At 33.6% G+C, this 23,819-nt stretch overlaps 1 protein-coding gene and 1 long non-coding RNA gene across 2 annotated transcripts; both read left to right on the forward strand.

Annotated features, from left to right (window-relative positions):
- Positions 1 to 15,166: 15,166 nt before the first annotated feature.
- On the forward strand, positions 15,167 to 16,868 carry LOC141713157 (protein ASPARTIC PROTEASE IN GUARD CELL 1-like). Its single transcript, XM_074516445.1, has one exon. It carries the CDS (start codon positions 15,316 to 15,318, stop codon positions 16,735 to 16,737), a length of 1,422 nt encoding a protein of 473 aa, XP_074372546.1. The 5' UTR covers positions 15,167 to 15,315; the 3' UTR covers positions 16,738 to 16,868.
- A 3,079-nt stretch (positions 16,869 to 19,947) lies between these two features.
- Positions 19,948 to 20,639, forward strand: LOC141710988 (uncharacterized). The gene is made up of 2 exons (XR_012571175.1): positions 19,948 to 20,371; positions 20,472 to 20,639. It is a non-coding gene; the product is annotated as an uncharacterized LOC141710988 (long non-coding RNA).
- The last annotated feature ends 3,180 nt before the right edge of the window (positions 20,640 to 23,819 follow it).

The raw sequence follows: 23,819 nt of genomic DNA on the forward strand, positions 1-23,819 counted from the left end.
TCTGATTAATTATATTTAATTAACACTTACTCACCAATGTATGAATATTCTTCAATGTCAAGATAATAAAAATTAAGGTTGGTTAACTAATAATTACTACGAGAATTAAACATTTAAATTAACAATATTAAACACACATTATATCATAAATTCATTACTACTCCATTCAATAGTTATTGTTATTAACCTTAGCATGTAATAGTGATGATACTAATCGAACAACACGAAACTGATAAATACCAACTTTCGTTGTACGAATTCCATTCTACCAATCATCCACAATTAAGATAGAAGTTGAATAGGCATCAATTATATTGAGACCCTATATGTCTACAGAATTTGACAACATAACGATTTAAGTGCAAGTTATTCATGATGATTACACAGGGCAAGTAAAACGGTTAGAGTTACCCACTAATCATGCATACAATACATGAACCTATACTAGCATGGCAAGTTCTGAATCTCAAGATTCACTGCCGCTTCATAAGAGTTTAACAGGCTATCTTACATGTTCGTGAAGCATATAAGACGAATAAGCACAACCTATACTAGATATCATACAATCACCACATACCAAGGTATTTAACAATTAACTAAAGAATTTCATAGTAAATACGCTAGGATCCCATGATCACGATTAGCCCATAATAGAACTCATCATCACCATGGGTTCATATGAAAGCATGATAATAACACAACGATATAAGGCTAATAAAAATACTTAATAAATAATGAAGTACGTCACAAGAGTATTAAGGTTCAAAGCATAAAGAAAACTAGCATCCACTGTTACAACGAATTAAAAGAATCACTAGATAAATGTATGCTTCCTCTTCTTCGTTGTTGCGTGCTAAAACGGACTTCTCATTCTTCTTGCCCTTGCTCTTGATGGAGAAAATGTCTTCCCATAAGGTTTATATAATAGCCCAAGAAAACCAGCGCCAACAGAAGCCCAATTGTACTAGAATTAATAAAATCTAGATTCTAAATTTCCGCACACAGGCGGTCACCTGCTGCCTCCACGCGGCCGCTTGCTAGCACGCGGTCGCCTGCTTCTGGCGCGAGGCCGCCTGCTACCCTTCTGGAAAATACTTTATTTTGCTTCTGGTTTTGCTGATTTCTTCGCTCATCACCCCTAGACTGATTCCAAGCACTTCCTTAAGATTTATTTGATAAAAACCACCTATCTAAGCAAGTTATACCCTGAAATGCAAAAACACTAGAAAACGCGTCAAATACACAAAATACTTGAGTTCAAGACACCAATTCAAGTCGTTATGAGATGCTCTAAGTGGTATAAAATGCCACTTATCTATGTGGGAAGAAGCATGGAGGAGTTTGTAATAAGTTGAATGTGGTTTGTTTCAAGTGTAATCAGAAGGGGTATTCAAGGGAGTGCCGTAACCAGCCAGCTAGAGAGCAAGTGAACAAGGACCAGCCTACCCGGAATCCAGCAGTTAGGGTTCCATCCATTGGATTTACATGCTTTAAGTGCGGAAAGCCCGGACACATAGCCAGGGATTGCAAGACACCAGCCCCAGTCGGTAATGCATTGAGAATTATGGGATCTACTCCAGTAGTGAAGGAGACTCCAAGGGCCAGAGTTTTTGATGCGTCTGTTAAGGACGCTATCCAGTATACTGATGTCGTAGCAGGTACGCTTAATGTGAATTCTTTATGTACCAAAGTGTTAATAGATTCGGGAGCAACTCGATCGTTTATTTCTCAAGATTTTGTTAGTAAGTTAAACTGTCCAGTTGAGTATTTAAATGAAATAATGACCGTAGAATTAGCAAATCAAGAACGTGTATCTGTTAATCAAGTTTGTGTGAACTGTGAAATTGAGATTTCTGGTAATAAGTTTTGTGTAGATTTGATACCATTTAAGCTAGGAGAGTTTGACATTATCTTAGGAATGGATTGGTTATCTAAGCACGATGCTCAGATAGACTGTCGTAATAAGAAGGTAATTGTAAAGACGCCAGACGAGAGAATGGTAACTTTTAATGGCCAGAAGAAAGCAAAGAAGTTTTTAATGATGATTCGAGCTAAAAAGTTGCTACGGCAAGGATGCGACATTACATATGTGGTTGATAGAAGTCAGGAGCCAGCAAAACTTGAAGATATTCCGGTAGTCAATAAATTTCCAGATGTGTTTCCCGATGATTTACCAGGATTTCCTCCAGATAGAGAAATTGAGTTTGCAATCAACTTAGTACCCGGAACGGAACTAGTATCCCGGTGAAATGAAGGGATTAGCAAAGCAATTACAAGAGTTGTTAGAGAAAGGTGTAACTAGATCCAGTGTATCCCCATGGGGTACACCGGTACTATTTGTAAAGAAGAAGGATGGAAGCATGAGATTGTGCATCGACTATCGAGAGCTCAACAAGCTTACAATCAAGAATAAGTATCCATTACGTCGAATCGATGATTTGTTTGACCAGTTGAAAGGAGCCAAGTACTTCTCCAAGATTGATTTGAGATCGGGATATCACCAATTGAAGATTAAAGCAGAAGATAAACTAAAGACAGCTTTCAGAACAAGGTATGGACATTATGAATTCTTAGTGATGTCTTTTGGATTAACCAATGCCCCAGTTGCATTTATGGATATGATGAACAGAATTATCAAGGAATATTTGGACGGTTTGTCATTGTGTTTATAGATGATATTTTTATTTACTCGAAGACAGAAGAAGACCATGAAGAGCATTTGAGGACATCTTTGGAAATTTTGAGGAAGGAAAAGTTATATGCTGAATTTTCGAAGTGTGAGTTTTGGCTATAGGAAGTTCAGTTCTTAGGGCACATAGTCTGTAATGAACGGATCAAAGTGGACCCGACAAAGATTGAAGCTATTACAAATTGGGAAAGGCCGAAAATACCAACAGAAGTAAGAAGTTTCTTGGGATTAGCGGGATATTATCGGCGATTTATTAAAGATTTCTCGAAGATTGTGACGCCATTGCCAAAGCTTACACGGAAGAATAAAAAGTTTATATGGAACGACAAATGTAAAGAAAGCTTTCAGGAATTGAAGCGGAGATTAATTACGACGCCCGTTTTGTCACTTCCAGATGACCAAGGAAATTTTGTAATCTATAGTGATGCTTCTCATAAGGGACTAGGTTATGTTCTGATGCAGCACGATAAGGTTATTGCGTATACGTCGAGGCAACCGAAACCTCATGAGGAGAAGTATCCTACTCATGATTTGGAGCTAGCGGCCATAGTATTCGCTCTGAAGGTTTGGAGACATTACCTATATGGGAAAAAAATGTGAGATTTATATGGATCACAAAAGTTTAAAGTACATATTCACACAAAAGGAGCTTAATATGAGATAGAGAAGATGGTTAAAGCTGATTAAGGACTACGACTGTACGATTAACTACCATCGCGGCAAAGCAAATGTTGTGGCCGACGCATTAAGTCGAAAAGAGAAGTTGAATGTGTTATCAATACCCGAGGAGATATACAAGGAATTTCAGAAATTAGAATTTGAAATCAGAGTTTGCAAGTCTGATGAAGCAAAGATGTATAGTATGACATTTCATCCAGAGTTGTTAGAAAAGATAAAAAAGTGTCAAGAGGAGATAATGGATCAGAACATCAACCGTTTGGTAGGTGAAGAGTTGTGCACACAAAAGAATGATCAAGGTATTCTTAGGTTTTCTTCTAGAATTTGGATTCCACCAGTAACGGAGTTGAAGAATGAAATTTTACAGCAAGCTCATAATTCAAGGTATTCGATTCATCCAGGAAGTACAAAGATGTATAGAGATTTAAAGGAAACTTATTGGTGGCCAGATATGAAGAGAGAGATTGCAGAATGGGTTAGTAAATGTTATACATGTCAGATGGTCAAGGCAGAGCACCAGAAACCAAGTGGGCTATTGCAGCCATTAGAGATTCCAGAATGGAAGTAGGAGTACATTTCCATGGATTTCATAGTTGGATTACCAAGGACAAAAGCAAATCACGATGCCATTTGGGTTATAGTGGACAGACTTACCAAGTCAGCTCATTTTCTGCCTATAAATGAAAGATTTTCACTAGACAAATTGGTCCATATGTACCTGAAAGAGATAGTAGTTCGTCATGGAGTTCTTGTGTCTATCGTATATGATCGAGACCTAATATTTAATTCAAGATTTTGGAAAAGTTTTCAAGAATGTTTGGGAATGAGATTGAATATGAGTACAGCTTACCATCCACAGACGGACGGCCAAACTGAACGAACAATCCAGACAATTGAAGACAAGTTACGCGTTTGTGCCATTGATTTTAAAGGAAGTTGGGACGAGCATTTACCCTTGGTAGAATTTGCTTACAACAACAGTTACCATGCCAGTATCGGGATTCCACCCTATGAAGCTCTTTACGGACGAAAATGCCGATCTCCAGTATATTGGGATGATGTAGGAGAACGCAAGATACTTGGGCCTGAATTGGTGCAACAGAAAAAGGAAGTTGTTAAAGTTATCCAGAAAAGATTAATGGCAGCACAAGACCGTCATAGGAAGTACGCAGACCAATTAAGAACATATATGGAATTTGAAGAAGGGAATTTAGTATTGCTGAAAGTGTCACCGTGGAAAGGACTGACAAGATTTGGAAAGAAAGGAAAACTGAGCCCTAGATATGTCGGACCTTTTGAGATTTTGAAGCGTGTTGGCAAAGTAGCTTATGAGTTGGCGTTACCCCCGTATATGGAGCACACTCATAATGTTGTTCACGTATCGATGCTTAAGAAGTACAATCCAGACTCCATGCATGTAATTGAGTACGAGCCAATAGAACTTCATGCAGACTTGTCATATGTAGAGAGTCCAATAGAGATTCTAGAAGAAAGAGAGAAAGTGTTAGGAAATAAAGTGGTAAAGTTAGTAAGAGTATTGTGGAGAAACCCAAAGATTGAATAATCAACCTGGGAGTTAAAAGTGATATGAGAGAAAAGTACCCTCATCTGTTTTCTTAGGAGATTCTGAGGACAGAATCCTTTTAAGGGGGGCGGATGTAATATCTGGGATATATCGTGTAATTATTTTTGCTAATAAATTAATATTATACATGTTCAGTATTTATTCTGTGAATTATTTGTTAAGTGGTATATGTGTTTGGATGTTTAAATATGATATAATTTGAGTATTTTAATTTTTATTTGTCCAAAATAAAGTATAGATAATTGTCATTTTTTCCTATTAATTTTTATGTTGATTTATGATTTTATAGAAAATTTATGAATTTAATAAATTATTTTTCCGAGTATTTATAAACTATTTTGTATAATCGGGAACCAGCCAACCTCACCCATTTTTACGTTTTTATAACCCGAAACTCTTCCGAGAACTCCTTCCTAACCTAATTGCAATATTCCGAGCATTTTCCATGTTTTGACTTTTTCGATCCGGCGTACGGTTTTCCCCGTGCGGGACTCGACGCGATATTTTCGATACAAAATTATTGTGGTAAATCAATAAAACTCGTATTTTCGATAAACAGGATCTTTTTATTAAACTATTATAATTATAATTATCACCTCATAATACGTGTAACCAAAGCGCTGAGATCAAGACCGCAGTACAAAATGTACAGATTTGGATTATTATCCCAAAATCGGTATCGTTTTGGATCTATTTTCTCAAATAAACATACTATTTTATATACAGTATGATCCAATGAGGTACCAATATTCCGTAATTATAAATATCCCTTACCATATTTTATTTTGTACAGAAAATCATTTACAAACAGTTAATTATATAGTTTTACAGAGAAAATACAGATATTCATATAAACTTTCAAGAATCAAACAAGCTTTTGAAGGTGTTATTGATTTCTATTTGGGAAGCTTGAGTAACCAAAATGAAGGGTTTGAGGAGTACTATCAGATTCCAGGACTGGTTTTACTGCATAATTCAAGGTTTATTTTTTATATTTTTATTTATTTTCAAACTATTTTGATTTAAATTATGAATTTTTGTTCGAGTGATTGTTTGGATGATTTGATGATTGCATGTTGCAGAGCTTTTCCTCCTGATAATTTTGATATATTATATAATTGATTAAGAGTTCAATAACATGTTCAAAATTGAGTTTGATTTTCGAATTTTAAAATTAGGGTTTATTACCCGTATGAATGTTCTTAATTGAAATTTGGAGGTTTCTGTTCTAGGGGTTATTAGACGTTTTTGTTAATTGCATCATGTTCCTTGTTGAATTTGCAATTGATTCATGTATAGTACATCAACAGACGATTCCTGGTTTGCTCGAATCAAAGCAAACAATACTCGCCGGAACCGGCGAGTTTCTCGGCCAATTTCCAGCCAACTTAGGGGATATTAGAACGATTTGATTGCATGGTTGAGTTCCTGGTGATTAGTAGGTGTGATCTGGAGGTGATGGTGGCCTGAGCATCCCTAGTTCGTCTTCTCCGGCGAGACAGGGGTGTTTTTCGGCGAAGGGTTGGAAAATTGCAGTTTGGTCCCTGCTGTTTTGAAAACGATTTTGGTCCCTGAACTTTCCAGACTTTGCAAATTTAGGATTCCTGTTTTAAAAATATTTCAAAATCATATTTCCTATTTATTTTAATTATAGAAATTCGTTTATTATTATTTAAAATCCTAAAAATAATTATTTTAATTCCAGAAATTATTTTTAATTTAAAAATAAATCTGAATTAATTAGTTCATTAATTTTAGTTAATAATTAATTAGTTAACTGGTCAATTAATTCTAAAATTAATTGATTAATTGATTTAATTAATTATTAGTTGATTTTAATTAATTATTTAATTAGAGTTAATTATTTGTTTTTGATTTAAAAATTCCCAAAAATAGTTTTGAGCTTTAAAATATTATTTTAAATTGTTTTCAAGGCTCGATAATTATTATAAAATTATTTTGAAGCCAGATTCGGCCAATCGAACCCTATTTAATGTTTTAAAATAATTCAACGACCTGTTTAAATTCCGAAAAATGTTTAAAAATTCATATTATATATCCGAAAAATCATTTTAACATCAGATCTTCCTTGATAAATTATTTTCATCAAACACCTTACGTGTTATGTGTTATATGTGCATTAATTGACATGTTCAATGCGTATGTGTATATCATATGACTATTTTAATCGTATCTTTCAATCTGTAAATCGAATTTGGGTAAAACGAAGGGTCGATAGAAGCTTATATCGAATAGAATCATACAAGATGAGTATTGATAGTTACTTATGCTATGTGAGCAGAAGAGGCAAGGCGTAGGAAAGGGAAGCAACTAGTCAAGGAATAAGAGGTTGTAATTGAAAGCTAGTGAAGTATAGCAAGTTAATACAAGGCAAGTGTTCTAAACCTTCTCACAATATGATGCATATAATTGATAGTTCTGTTTATATTGCAAGTGCTTTGAAGCACTGAACCCTAAACCTTGATTCCAGTTATTGATCTTTGAGCTGTAAACTTTATTCTTTCGGAACCATTGATTATTGAATACCCAAATACAAATCGCAAACTTACGATATTACTCCACAAATACATACAAACTAAATACCGAACACTGAACCAAGATTGCTTACATACTCAAACCATTGTACCTTATACGTTGCAAGACCAAATCCTTGTAACTCTGAAACTTCGATTCTTTTGTTATCCGATTCTTGCACCGGCTGATAGCCATTCCTTGTAACTGCCATATTGTTTCCTTGTGAAGATTGAAATCCTCTCATGCTTGGAAAACCAATATTGTTTATGATTCTGTTTATTGCTTTACATTGTTTATTCTGTTATTGTGATAAAATTGGATTGTTTTATAAAATTGTGGACCAGATTCGTGGTCAGACCAGATTGGTGGTCAAGTTAGGCCAATGTGTGCCTTGGATCCAGTAATTAGAGCAGAGTTGTGTGCCTTGCTCGGGGTTAGTGCGTGACTGATCAGCAGCCTAACCTTGGTTTTTAAAATGAAAATATAATATCCAATTCTAAATCATTATTCATTCTTCACTTGATACCTTAAATCATTTCGCTTGATCATTATTTAATCTCGGTATTGTCAATGTGACTTGCTGAGCTAGTTAGCTCATTTGTGCGATTTTCTTTATATTCTTTTCCAGTTAAGAAGGAACCTGTTGGTAGTGAGGATCCCCAATCCAGTGCGAGAGCTAGAATTCCAGGTTGATCGGGATAAGCTAGCTAAAGGTTTTTGTGATAGTTTAAGCTTGTGAAGTTTGTAAGAATATTTATTATTCAGTTGTAAGTTTGAATAGTTGGGATTTGGTCGTTTGTAATATAAGTGTGTGTGCGTGGCTTGTGTGCATAATTTAACCTGTTGCGATCCGTGGTAGTTGGTAAGTAGGGTCACTGCATATTATTATTATTATTATTATTGTCTTTATTATTGTTATAAGCAGGTTTATATAAAAAAGGTGTGTGTGTGGACCCCAAACTTCTGAACCGGGTTTGGAGGGCGCCACACATGGGAGTTGTAACAGTTGAAATATCTTGCATTCCTAATCTTTTAAGTAAATTCCTGGTAGATTTTGCTTGATTGATGAAGATCCCTTCTTTAGTCTGCTTGACTTGTAATCCCATAAAATAACTTAATTTTCCCATCATGCTCATATGATATCTAGACTGTATTAGCTTGGCAAATCTCTCACAGAGTTTATCATTAGTAGAGCCAAAAATGATATCATCATCATCATATATCTGAACTAACAACAAGTCCTTACCATGGTACTTATAAAATAGAGTTTTATCAATGGCACCTCTTTTGAAACTACTTTCCAATAAGAATTGAGCAAGTGTTTCATACCAGGCTCTTGGAGCTTGTTTTAGTCCATAGAGTACCTTATCCAACTTGTAGACATGGTTTGGATATTTTGGATCAATGAACCCTGGAGGTTGTTCAACATAAACTACCTCATCAAGTTCACCATTTAGAAATGCACTCTTCACATCCATTTGGAACATCTTCAATTTCATGTGAGCAGCATAGGCCATAAAACTTCTGATGGCCTCAAGCCTTGCAACTGAAGCAAAAGTCTCATCATAATCAGTGCCCTCTTCTCCTGAACACCCACTTTCTACCAACTACTTATCTATTTTTTGGTCTCAGTACCAATGTCCAGACTTTGTTTCTTTCAAATTTATTGAGCTCCTCTTGCATTGCTGTGATCCAGTTAGAATCTTGAAGAGCTTCTTCCATTGTCTTAGGTACAGTTTTGATAGAAATGAATGGTAGATACATTCATTTTGAGTGGCTTTTCTTGTCTTGACACCACTATCAGGATTTCCACTAATTAAGTCAAGTGTGTGTGACTTAGTCCATTTTCTTGTAGAAGAAAATTGACTTCTTGAAGTAGAGCCTCCCCCTTGATCCATGAAGTCTCTAGTCTCACTTTGTTGTGAACCATCATTATTTCCTAAAACCCCCCTGAATTAGTGCTTTCACCATTATCAGTATTTGTTTCATCAGTTTTTAAGGAATCAGAGTCTGATAGAGTATCTACTAATATTTCTTGATCTAAATCACTTGAACTTGAATCTTGATGTGGATTTTGTTGCTCCCCCTCAACATGTGCTTTAACATTTGTAAATTTTCCACTAGCAGGTGGTTCATCATAGTTTAAAGTGATATCAGGATTTGCAGTATCAGAGTTTGTCAGATCATCAGGATTTAACTGTTCAGCAAATGGTACTTTTTTCAAATCTCAACTCTTCATGATCATCTACATCTTCAAGACTTGTAATATTTTTTTCATCAAAAGATACATGAATAGATTCCATGACCACTCTTGTTCTCAGATTATAAACTCTGAAAGCTTTTATTGACAGTGGGTATCCAACAAAAATGTCTTCATCAGCTTTTAGATCAAATTTTATAAACTGTTCAGGATAATTTTTGACAACAAAAAATTTGTAGCCAAAGATGTGAAAAGTACTTCAAACTTGGCTTCTTTCCTTTCATCATCTCAAATGGTGTTTTTCCGTGCTTGTTTATCAGTGTTTCATTTTGTGTGAAGCATACAATTTGCACAGTTGCCATTTTTTAAGCATGGTCCTTGCAGGTTCTATAAGAATTCTGTTTTTTTTCAACAACTCCATTTTTCTGTGGAGTTCCAGGGGCAGAAAATTCCTGTTTGATACCCTTGTACTTACAGAATTCTTCCATAGTGCTATTTTTGAATTCAGTTCCATTCTCACTTATAATGATTTTTACTTTGTTAGTTGATCATTTTTTTAGTTCCCATACATGATCAAGAAGAATGGATGGAGTCTCATCCTTGGTGTGCATAACATACACCCATGTGTACCTTGTGTACTCATCAACATTAACAAGTGCATACCTCTTCTTTGGAATAGACATTACATTACTGGATAAAAAAGATCAATATGAAGTAAGTGATATGGTTCAAGAATTAAGGATTTAGTATTACTTTTGACAAATGATTTCCTTAATTTGGCCTTCTGGAAAGAGTCACATAGGCCATCAAGAGTAAACACTTCATTGGGAAATCCTCTAAGAAGATCTTTCTTCACAAGTTCATTGATGTTGTTGAAGTTGAGATGAGAAAGTCTTTTATACTAATTCCAGTTGTCTTCCACAATTAGTATACTAATAGACATATTTCAGAACCATCGGTACTTGTGGAGACCCTAATTCATATAAGTTACCATGTCTGTAACCAGTTATTGCAACATTGTCATCTGACTTACTGAAAAACTCATGATGTTCTTCATAAAAAGTCACATGATAACCTCTGTCACAGATTTCACTCACACTGATCAGATTATACTTGAGTCCTGCAACTAGAGCTACATCTTCAATGATGACATTTCCAAGTTTTATTTTGTCATATCCCAAAGTTTTTTCTAAGTTGACATCTCCATAAGAAATACGGGGGCCAACCTTCTCCTTAAATTCTAATAACATGGATTTATTTCCAGTTATATGTCCAGAACATCTACTGTCTAAAACTAGAGAATTTTTCATGTCACCCTGCAATAAGATAAATAATTAATTAGTGTTTTTAAGGACCCATACTTGCTTGGATCGTTTTACCTTTTAAAATTTGTTAACATTTGCAGCAGAAGACTTTACATCAAAGTTTATGCTAACATTCTTAATATCAGAGTTCACACATGCAAAAATAACTTTTATTTTATTTAAAGAGGGTTTCAGTTCATAATAATCATAATACAAATTGTGATACTATTTACATGTTTTCCCTTGTTTTTCATTTCAATTTCCTTCAACTTTTCCTTAAGCTGTTTCTGAGTCATTAAACCAACATTTAACGACTTAACAGCATCAACACTTAAATTAAACTTAATAGGCTTTAACCGAGACTTATTCAATTTTAAATTTTTATCAGTATTTATTGGTTTAACCTTCTCAGTTTCTTTTTCAGTTATCTCATCAGAATTAGATTATTAGCATAACCTAATATAGATACCCAACAACCATTTTCTATTAAACCCTGAGTTGTTTTTCCTGAATTAGTTCAAAGCTTAATAATCTCTCTTTAGCTAATTCTTTTTCAAGATAAGCATGCTTTTCTAATAGTTTTTCTTTAACATACAAATCACCATCTCTTTCTTTTTGAGTTTCTAACATGAAAACTAACTCTGCTTCTAAATGATCATTTCTTCTCTTTAAGACAGAGTTTTCAATTTTGATTCTAGTATTTTCAAGTGTTTGATCCCTATAACTAACATGTAGTGTTTTAAGAAATGACCTTAATTCACAGTAGCATTAGTATCAAAAGCATGAGTAATTTGAGGTACTTTCATCTTAATAGTTTCAATCTCACTATCAGCATTTGCCATGAGAGCATAGTTGACACCCTCATCAGATTCTGATGTATCATCCCAATTCTTCTTCTTTGTAATTAAGGCTTATTTCTTCTTAGCTCTTGCTTCCTGCAGTCATCTACAAAGTGTCCAACTCCTAACACTTTATAATTGACTTTTCAAATTTTCCAGACTTTGTCTCATTCTCATCAGAGTTTCTTCTGTAGTTCCTCCTATCAGAGTTTGAACAACTTGAGCCTTTTTTGGAAAACCTTTTGCCTTTCTTGAAGTCTTTGTAGGCCATTCTCTCGAAGCTTTATACTAATAGAGCATCCATCTGTAAAATTTCTTCACTATTACCATGATCACTTTCTATGTATGAATAATTATCAGTGTTTGAGTCATCATTAGAGTTTGATGACTAAGTATCAGACTTTACAATCATGGCCTTCCCTTTAAAATGGCTTTTTCTCTCAGCTTTCTCCTTTGTTTTCTCTTCAATCCTGAGTGCAACCTGTCTTGCTCTAGGCCCTTTTCCTCTTGCTTCTTTGCTCTATCTCCAGTTCATGAGTCTTCAAATACCATATATCTCATTCAGAGATGTGATTTTCAAGTCCCACTTTTCAGGAAGTGAAAGAAGGAACTTCAAGTTAGAATCTTGTAGATCATATTCTTTGTCAACCAGTGACAAGTCATTAACAACTTCTGAAATCTGCCATAGATTTCAGTCAAGGACTCATCAGCTTTTGAGTCAAAGTGTTCACATTCCTGAGTGAGTATTGTCCTCCTATTCTTCTTAATAGCAGTAGTGTCTTGACACTTAACCTCCGAAGTGTCCTAATTTTTTTTGGCAGTTTTGCATCCAATCACCCATTGGACGTAACACTATCACGACTGCTATGCAAAAGATGTCTAACTTTTGCATCTTTCATAATTGATGAAAGATCCTCAAGAGAGTAGTCCTTTTGTCCTTGTCAACCAGCTTTTCCTCTTGACCAGGAATAGCAACAGCTAGCTTCATGGGCCTGTGAGGACCATCATAAATTTTGTTCAGATATTCAGGATCTGTTGCTTACAGACACATGACCATCTTGACTTTTCATTTTGGATATTCATGTACCTTCAAGATTGAAACCTTGATAGCATCATATATGTTCATGTTGTGGTTGATATGGTTTGTTGCTGGTGGTGGGGGGGATTTTGTTGAGTTTCTTTGTCTGCCGTTAATGATTATTTTGTGGATCTTAAATTGTTTTTGTATGAACAACAAGTTCTGATACCAATTGTTAGGCCTTAAGTCAACTGTAGAGGGGGGTGAATACAAATTAAACAATCAAATCGATTTAAGCAACTCAACAGAATGAACAGTTTTTATATTAATGAGTAAAAAATGATTACAATACTCTCTCAAAGAATGAACAGATATCCTTGAGAGCTGCTAAGTTATGTGAATGATATATCAATTCGAACTAACACATATAGTGTAAACCTAACATGTGCTTATACACTGCCCATCTACACAATCAATCTAGAAGATATGTTACAATTGAATAAGAAATCCTATTACATATCCATCTATTGATTGCTACAATAAGTAAAGTTCTACACCAACATATCTCTGCAAATATATCCTTATTTAATATCTCCTGATATCCAGCTTGACAAATACTGACGACAAATACTGATCAACAAATACTGACGATAAATGCTGATGACATCATCTTTGTCAAACTATGATATCAAATACTGATATCATCAATTTCTTTTAACATTTAAAAACAAACATTTTCGGCTTGTTTCGGTTTTTACCTCCAAACCGACCGAAAAAATCGAAACGAACCGAATATTTTTATTTAAACATTATTATACATGTGTGAGTAATATATAATATAATATAATAATAATAATAATATAATAATAATAATAATAATAATAATAAAAATGTAATCTCCAAAATATGTAAAAGATTAAACATATAAAAGTATCTTAATATATTGAGAACTAAAATTTAGGGAAACCGAGAAATTCTGTTTGGTTTGGTTTGGACTCTTGAAATCGCCCGATGTTAACCCTAATCATAGGCCAAGAGAATATTAAGGCGAAAAAGCGCAACAAAATAAATGTATTTATTTTTTCTAGTATAAACGGGAACATTTCGACTCAATTTTTACCCAAAACTGTACCAAATGATGTTTTCAGTTTCTACTTGTTAACTGTTATTAAATCGTTCAAACTTGATTCATTTAAATAAATGAACCGAAAATTTTACTCGAACTCAACTAATTTAACTAAATAAGCCTAATCAAGTCTACTTAAATAAGTTCGAGTCGGGCGGGCGGGCAGGCTCGTGAGCCCCTATACCCGAATTACAGCTCCGCTAAAACGCTCTACTAAACAGACATCATCTCCTCACTGGGAAAGAAATCATTAATTTTGTGTTTTGATATTATTAACTTAAAAATAATTCTGTTTAAGTTACGATCGTAAGTTGAAGGTAAGAGTATCAAGTGAAGCATTACTTTCCGATTCTTGTTTTGCTCGAAATTTGAGAAAAATGTGAAGTTTTAGCTTCTAAATTTGTTTGATGTCACCATGAAAAAGAATATTTTTGAACTTAGAATCCCAGTATAGAATTTGATATTTGACATACTCCTTATCTTTTATTCATTTCTATTTACTTTTATTTTTGGGATGTGCTTTAAATTTTATACATTTTAAAACTTCCCAAAAATAGTAAATATTTTATAATATAAAAATTAACTACACACTTATCTCCACTACTTTATTCTATTACACTTATTTAATATATTAAATATTGATTGATTCCCATCATTTTATTCACTTTTCAAATTTTTTCTTATAACATTTAACCATTTTTAAATTTTCGTGTCGAAATTAAATGTATATATCCAACGGAGGGAGTATTTATTATTTATCATGCACGAAAAAAACAATATTTTCACGGTCATTGCATAGTTCCATTGTTTGACTTATTAGTTATTACATGAAAAAGAAGTTCAAAGTATAATTTTTAATATATTTGATACACAAGCTTTCATTGTTCATTTAGTTTAATACTTCATTTGTCTCGTTGATTTCTGTATGAATAAAATGGGCACGGATCTTAAGAAAGAATATACTATAATTTAGTGTGAAAAAATAGAAAAATTGGATAAAGTTGTAGTGAACAATTAATATTATATGTATAAAGTGAGTATAGTAGAAATAAGTAATAATTGTAGCTAAATTTAATATTATAAAATTTTTACTAATTTTGATAATATTTCAAATATATAAAATTAAATATAATATCAAAAAAAGAAAAACGTATAAATTAATGGGACCGAGAAAGTATATTTTTCCTATTTTAAATAAATTTTGTTTTAGTATAAATAATAAAGTAGCTCAATTTTCTAATATTTCCAAATCACAAAGATGGTTCTCGTCCCCAAATTTGTCACATTGTGTGCTCTTTCTAAATATAAACTCAACAATAATCGAACAAATAAGCAAGAAAAATGACCATTTGGCATATCATTTTGCTCCTTTTCATTCCCTCCGTTTTTTCACTTAAAACCACCACATTTGATGTCTCGTCTTCACTGCATCAAACCCAAACCCTCTTCTCCAACTCACAACCCCCGGTCCCGGACTCGCTCGTAACTCGGTCCGACTCTACTCACTCACTCCAAACCACCCCATCACATGTCATTCTCCCTCTCCACCCTCATTTTTCTCTCCACAAACCCCCCCACAAAAACTACACACAACTCACCCTGTCCCGACTCGCTCGTGACTTAGCCCGAGTCAACTTAATCAACTCCAAACTCGGTAATGACTCAGTCCGAGTCAACTCGATCAAAGCCCAAAAAACCCTCAAAACCCCGCTCACATCCGGTGTCAATCAAGGAAGCGGCGAGTACTTCACACGTATCGGTATCGGAACCCCGACGAAACAATACTACATGGTTATCGACACGGGTAGTGACGTAAACTGGATACAATGCGAGCCTTGTTCGAATTGTTACCAACAATCTGACCCAATATTTGATCCAGCTGACTCGTCAACTTATCAAACAGTTTCATGCAACTCACCAAAGTGTAACTCATTAGACCTATCTTCATGCACGTTCTTAACTGACACGTGTCTTTACCAGGTTGATTACGGTGATGGATCCATAACAGTTGGTGATTTAGCAACTGAAACGGTGTCATTCGGACGCTCTGGCACCGTTTCGAATGTTGCTATTGGATGTGGACATGAAAATCAAGGATTATTTACGGGTGCTGCAGGGCTAATTGGCCTTGGTTGCACGGCATTGTCGTTACCTTCTCAAATTAATGCCAAAACAATATCGTATTGTTTAGTTAACCGTGACTCGGTTGACTCATCGACACTCGAGTTTAACTCGGTGAGCCCAACTGACTCGGTGAAGGCTCCGTTGTTGAAGAATATTAAATTACCGACATTTTTTTACGTTGGAATGTCGGGAATTAGTGTCGGAGACAAAAAAGTTGTGTTGCCAAAAGGATGTTTTAATATCGATAAGTATGGAAACGGTGGAATTATACTTGATTCGGGGACCGCGGTGACTCGGTTTCCGACTCCGGTTTATAATGCGGTTCGTGACGCGTTTGTTAGAGCGGCGAGTAATTTACCGAGGTCAAGTAAATTTGAGATATTCGATACGTGTTTTGATTTCGGGAAGTTGAAAAAAGTTGATGTGCCAACGATGTGGTTTGATTTGGCGGGAGGTGGAACGCTGCAGCTGAAGACGAGAAATTATTTAGTGGCGGTTGATGAGCACGGGAAGTATTGTTTTGCGTTTGCTCCGACGCCTAGGTCATTGTCGATTATTGGGAATATTCAGCAGCAGGGGACTCGCGTTGGTTTCGATATTGCTAAATCTTTGGTATCCTTTTCGCCCGATGAATGTTAGTACCAATTAAATATAATTATAGAGTAACATAATATGCTTAAGAACTGTAAAAATGATTTACATGTGTTGCATGGAGCGGAGAAGAGTCAAAAGGGAGGTGAAATGAACTGCTACTCGATTTTTGTTTACAATTGTGTGTGAGTCTACAAGTGTGGACAATGATTTTAATTATATTTTCGAATAATGTGTTCTGAGGAGTAAAGTCTACTAGAAACCTTATTCTCGTTTTTCAGCACATTCCTGAAGCAATCAACTGGTATTTGATTGACACAGTTTGACGCTCTCAAAAATGGAGAAACACAGTGGTCTGACTCACCCCAACCCGACCGACTTGTATTTTGATTTCGGACAAGAAAAACAAAGCTTCTCACTTGCAAGTGCAGAACAAAAAGCATAGCATTTGTTTTTATCAAACTTGTACAACTAAAATATTTATTAAATATTCCTATATTTTGGTTTTAAAAATGTAGTAGTTTTAGGCCCTAAATGAGTGAACCAAACTGAATTTTTAAGCCTACATATTTCACCTCTTCAAAAATATATCAAATTTGAACTCAAATTTTTATTAGTCAAAATTTTTGGTAGCGTACGACTCATAAAAAAATATTATTCCCATATGATTCAACGACAATTCATGAATATTATTCACAAACAATTCAATGTACGAACTTTTTCTCGGGATTCCCGAATTTTTGCATGATTTTCATTTCTTTCTTTGTTATAAAATAAATAAATAAAGAAATTTAAAAAAAGATTTTAAAAAAATTACAAACAAGATAAATAATTTGAGTATTTGATATTCTAATTTTAATTAAATTACGTTATTTTTATATAAATAAAGATATATACAAAATAATTGAATACATGACAATAAATTAAATAAAACAGTTATACAATCTAGCATGTATTGCGACTTAATCATATAAATATTAAAAATATATAAATTTAATAAAAACAATAAATAGATTAAAAACGGTAAATTTATTTATAGACAGATACACAATCATTTATTATATATTACGGGATAGGTATGTGTTCATAACCTGTTTACAAGCATAAACTAGTAATTAATATACTTATTTATGAGATATATCAATGAATGTGTTCATTTATAGTACCGACAAACTTGTTCACGAATTATATTAACTAACTTATTCATGAATATTGCAATCAAACTTTTTCACAAATTTTTGAGCCGAACTGTATTGTGCTAAATTTCAGCTCATTTAATAAACAAAAACTTCAAATTATTTTCATGTTCGATTTATTTTAAAAATCGAACCAAACTCGAGATGAATTTTTTCTTAATATATTATCAAATATATACAAGAAATCAAGCAATCAAGTTACAAATGTGTGAGGCCAACGTGTAATTAATTGTGCATTAGACCTGGTTGAATCACAAAACCTTATCGTCGAAACACGTATTCGACCATGTAGTCATTACATTCTTAGAAATTCAATTGCATCAAAAGTCGAAATTCAAATGTATCAAAAATAAACGGTATAAAACTGTGTTCATTCTCCTTACACATCTGATCATGCTTGTTAATCTTTACTTCAGCTGCCATTAGTTGCCTTGCTCCTTATAGTTTTTTCTGAAAAATCACAAATTTCAGTCGTTATAGTTCTTTCTGAAAAATTACCTTTCTGAACAAGCTAAACTCGGAAAAAGATTGAATTCTGGCTTGCACCAATTATGTTAAAGTGTTCATGAACGCTGTAGTTTTAGCTTTATTAATACCTTGGAGCAAAAGAATTGCATTTCTTCTATTTCAGTTCGAGATGTGAAATCTACAGAGGCTATCGGGTACTGCGATCAGACTCCATGACTCAGAACAAGATAACTAAAGAAAAACCTACTAATAAAACTAAACTGGGACTTCATTACCAGTGAATAGAAAGAAAAAAAAAAGGGTCACCTTCTTGTATCTTCTCTTGCCAAATGCTAATACTGTCATAAACCACTGCAAATGGCTTTCACATATAATCATCTTAATTTCTCAGGTGTCCCAATTAGTTAACGGGGTGTTTAAATCCAAAAAAACTTATGGGGCCTTTCATTCCAAGTTAGCAGTTGCCCAAAATATTAACAAGTTACAAACAAAGGTGTTTTTTATGGAGTAGAAGTGCAGCAACAATTATTTTTATTAGTTTGTGTAAAATGTCCCTTGCTTGAGCGTTATGGCATGACCTCTCAATACACATTTATTTTCTGTCATTTCAGGTCCCGATTCGATTCTTGCTCACATATATGAAAATGGATGAAAGATTATGTAAAAAAAAGTCCCTTAAGCAAATGTCGAGTTTGTTTAGATGAGAGGAGCCAGGCCTCACAACTCCCTCTCTTAGACACATGCTGCAAAGTTAGCTCTGTAGAGTAGTCACCATAATACTACACTAAAATCACTATGCACTTGCTTAATTAACAAGATTCAATATCCTAAACCTATGACTAAAGACGAAGTAAAATAAAGAGCAGGACTGAACAACAATTAGTGAACCTTTAAACATAAGCAATGACTAATCATAAATAAAACAGCAGCCAATTGCAATTCTATAAATATTTTTCTTTTGTCACATCTCGTTCGTTGTAAGGTCTGTTTTGACATATTTACTTATTTAATTCTAATTTTACGTATAGAATTTTGTTAAGTGGTGGATATAGTCCCTTAATCTAGCAAATTTTTAACGATCCCCCAAATATATTTACAAAACACTTATATTCTTTATTTTTATGCACAAAATTTCATGGTGTTGTTCTTAAAAATCTTGAATATTACATTCATTTTCATTTTAAAATATTTTGTTCCAAATTTCGTCTCCCAACTCAACATGTAAAATTCACTACTAAAATGGCTTTTTGTGTTCTTCCAGTAGTTTATGACATGCCAAAATTTTCAAAACAAAATATATGGTTTATCAAAAGAGATTACAAAACCATGCTGATGAAAGTGCAGAAAAATGTAAGAGTTTGTTTGTTAGGAAAGATTGTGTATAAGTTAATGCATATAGTTCATAAGAATTTCATGTAATCATGATTTACGCATTCTGTATTTAGATGAGAAAGAGGTTTCACACGATTGTACCAATTCTACCTGAATCTTTTCACAAGGCAAGACGATATCTGATACGTAATCATATTTCTCGTAACAAAGAAGAAGTACCTAACTAAGGATCCGTAGTCTATATATAAGACACACACTAATTCAAGTCAATATCATATAGACAATAAACATAATTGAGTTACATATGGCAAAAATGGAGGGGATAAAAGTAACTAGTTTGACGATAATTATGATAGCTGTAATGGTCATGTTAGTGTCTCAAAGCCATGCACAAGCCGTAGATTTGGACATTAAATGCTTTTTTAAATGTGCAACCAAATGTTTTGAAAATTCTACTTCAAGTGATTCAACCTTAAGAGGGGGAACCGTAAAGTGTCTTACCCAATGTATAAAATCTTGCCCAACACCGTCTCCACCACCCTCTCCTCCCAAACCACCGATGCCGCAAAAACAACTAGCGACGCCACCAACCTCCCATGTTTCAGTAACTATGCCTTCACGATCCGGGTTGATGAGATCATGTAATTTTCAATGTGCAATTCGAGACTGTACCAGTATCCAAACAGGTTAACCTCAATTGCCACATTATTTTCAAATTCATGATAATATATCCAAATTATTTTCTTATACTTTTCAAAATTTGTTTGTTTGTTACTTGATTGACAGAAATGGAGAAACTTAATTGCTTGGAGAACTGCTTCAAATTTGCTTGTGAAGATAATTAAACATTTCCAATTGCTACTATTATTATAGATTGGCCATTTTAGGCAATAAATTTTACAATCTCAAGAAACTGAGAATACGTATTATTAAAATGATATAGCATTTCGTATATGTTTTTCTTCATTTCTATTACGTATATTGTTCTTCGAAATGTTGTTCAACTTCGTTTATGAGTTCTGTTTAGAGCGCCCAGAACTAGCTTTACGAAGGATTATCACTTGTGGATAACTGTTTAATAATATGTTATTACAGATTAAATAATGAAAAGAATAAGAATAAAAATGATTTAGAATTCTTAATTTAAAATTTAATCTAAAAAATTTATCCACGCTTATTAACGAACAATCTTTGTGAGATTAATGCAAGTTGGAAAAGCCGAAAATTATATATTGTTCATATTTTTTAATAGAGTTCCTCAGTGTCACCCACGATATAAATTCTTTTTATCTGCTCCCTTGTTTCATTTTAATAGTCGTTTGACTTTTCTGTACTCATTTCGAAGGGTTTTGACCGCATAGTTAAAATAATAACTTTTAAATTTTTTTTCTGAATAAAAATCTATAACTTAAACTTTTATTTACAATTTTTTTTTTTAAAAATAATAAATTTTACTATGTGGTCAAAACATCTTAAAATATATGCAGAAGAAAAGTTAAGAGACAGTTAAAATGAAATACTAAGATCGGGTTGTTAACCGGCTGGTTGTATATGACACCATGCGCCAATTAAAGTACAAATTAGAAAGGCATAACTGCAAGCCTGATAGTTTTAGGGTCCTCGAATAGAAATGTGATTTTAGAGTAAGTCCAGTAGTGTTTTAAATATTGTTCTAAGTTCAAATTTGAGATACTTTGACTCAATAAGTGTTTCAACAATTTTCCAATGGTGTTTTAAAATATTAAAACATTTATCATGTGTCTCATTTTTAAGGCACCATTATGCATGACCCTTATATCATTTCATTCAAAAAAAAATATTTTTTTCTCCCTTTTTACACATCTCATCTCTCTTCTCTGATCATTTCCTTTTTCTTTAATTCTAATTCAAATATATTATTATCTATTAAAATAATAAAATCTTGAATCACTCGCCACGTCATAAATACCACGTCAATGTCAAATAATTCAAATCAATGACATCATAAATGACGTGTCAATAATATGGTAAATATGAATTCTACCTATAATTACAGGTTCTTAACACTACAAGAAAACATGCTAAAATCGATCGGACATAACCGACCGACGTCGATTTGGTCACCTTAAAACCGACCGACGTCAGTGGTCGGTTATATGCCAACTAAACGACACCGTATCGATGACGTGGCACACATATGCCAACTAAACGACACTGTTTTGCTGATATGTCACTTTTAAAACTTACCACCTACATGTGATCGGTTATATCCACAAATTCCGCAGGTTAAAACCGACCATATATGGTGGTCGGTTTTGTAGAATAATAAAAAATTAATTTTAAGTACAAAAAAAACCTGTTACAGAGAAAACAATGTCGTTTTATTCTTCTTCCTAAAACCGACCATCAGCGGTCGGTTTTAACCTATTTGTTTTTAATTTTTTTGTTATATCCCTCATTTCTTGATTTTGGGCAAAAAAATAAAAAAGACACAAGTGATTGATGATTGAAGTGGAGGAGTTTTAGAAATTTGTAAGTTCTTTCCATATTTTGTAATTAATGTGTGTGTGTGTTTAATGTTGGTGTATGTATTAAATGTTGTTGTATGTATTTAATATTTTTTTTATATAATGTTTTGTTTAAAAACTAAGGTATATAATTGCTGTGTTTATTACTAAGGAATGTGAGTTTCGAGGCTCGATTTGACTGCTCTTGTGTTTCGTGACTCAATCTGCCTTAACAAGATGCCTACGTACCTTGTTGATTACCAATGATCAAGTCAAAAAACGTAGTTTTGATTTGTGGGGTGAGGCCCCTTATATAGATATTGGGAGTCCTTGAATTGGACTTGGGTTATGAGACTTGGTGAACAAGTCTCAGAATTAGAATGGACTTTGGAATCATAGGAAGTAGGAAGCTGATTCCTTATCCTACCAGGTTCCTTGGAGGATGTTAGGTCACACACACTGTAGAAGGGGGGTTGAATACAGTGTATAGCACAATCAAATCGAATTCAAAGAACACAAGTAACAGAAAAAAAAACTTTATTAAACTCTGTTACAATGTAGAACTGTCCTCTCTCAGTGATGAACAAAATATCACGAGAGCTGCTAGGGTTACAATAAATATTATTCTCGATAATGATAACACACATAGTGTAAACCATATATCTGTGTTTATATACTACACAGTTACAAGATAATCACTAATTGACATGGAATATAATTCTACTTCCTAAAATATATCAATCAAATATCTTTTCTTCCAAGTATTCTATTCTTCATAGAATTCCTTCTTCATGCATATCTCTTCTTGCGTTTGTCTTGATCTTCTTTCCTTTCAATCAGCCGCCTTCCTTATCTGAAAGTCTCCTTAAGTCCTGATATTATCTCCTGATAAATATCTCCTGCACCTTAAGTTCTGATAACTTAAGTTCTGACTTCAGTATAAGTGTTGATTTCCAGTTAAGTACTGATTTGTCTTGTTTAAGTAAGGTCTGAAAACTAAACACAAATCATATTAGACATGACATTATCAAATATATCTAACAATCTCCCCCAACTTGTAAATTAGCATAATATACAAGTTTAACAAATATTTGATGATGTCAAAAACATTAAGTACAAATGCATGAGAATTTGACTAGATAACTACAACTTAGAGTCCTTAAAGCTTTACCAACTTTAACTTCTGATAACAACTTTAGTCTGTATACATATCAGAATTTAACCAGGTGTAGATCTTGACTTGGCTTCAATTTCTAATCTCTTCAATGTCAGGAGTTGTTCTGAGATAGTTCTTTAACATACATCTCTCAATATATTTGAGTTCATCAATCATTCTCCTTTTAGTATTCTTCAATTCAACTGTATCTTCACCAATTTGAAAGATAGCAGCCCTGAGATCATTTATTTAGCTTTCCTTATCTCCTGATCTAGTCTGATCAAATATGCCTTGTCAGACTCAAGATTGAATTCTACAGCCTTATAACCCAGAAAGGTAGTTATAATCTTAGCAGAGTTAGGCTTCATCTCAACAATATCACCCTTGTGATCTCTGTACTTTGGATAATATGTGTTGTAAGACTTAACAGAATAAAGCTTCTTCTGTCTCTAAATTTGAGTCTTCAAATAATTTACAGCACTATCTATTAAT

Source organism: Apium graveolens, chromosome 3 (assembly GCF_009905375.1).
Source record: "Apium graveolens cultivar Ventura chromosome 3, ASM990537v1, whole genome shotgun sequence".
In the NCBI taxonomy this organism is placed as follows: domain Eukaryota; kingdom Viridiplantae; phylum Streptophyta; class Magnoliopsida; order Apiales; family Apiaceae; genus Apium; species Apium graveolens.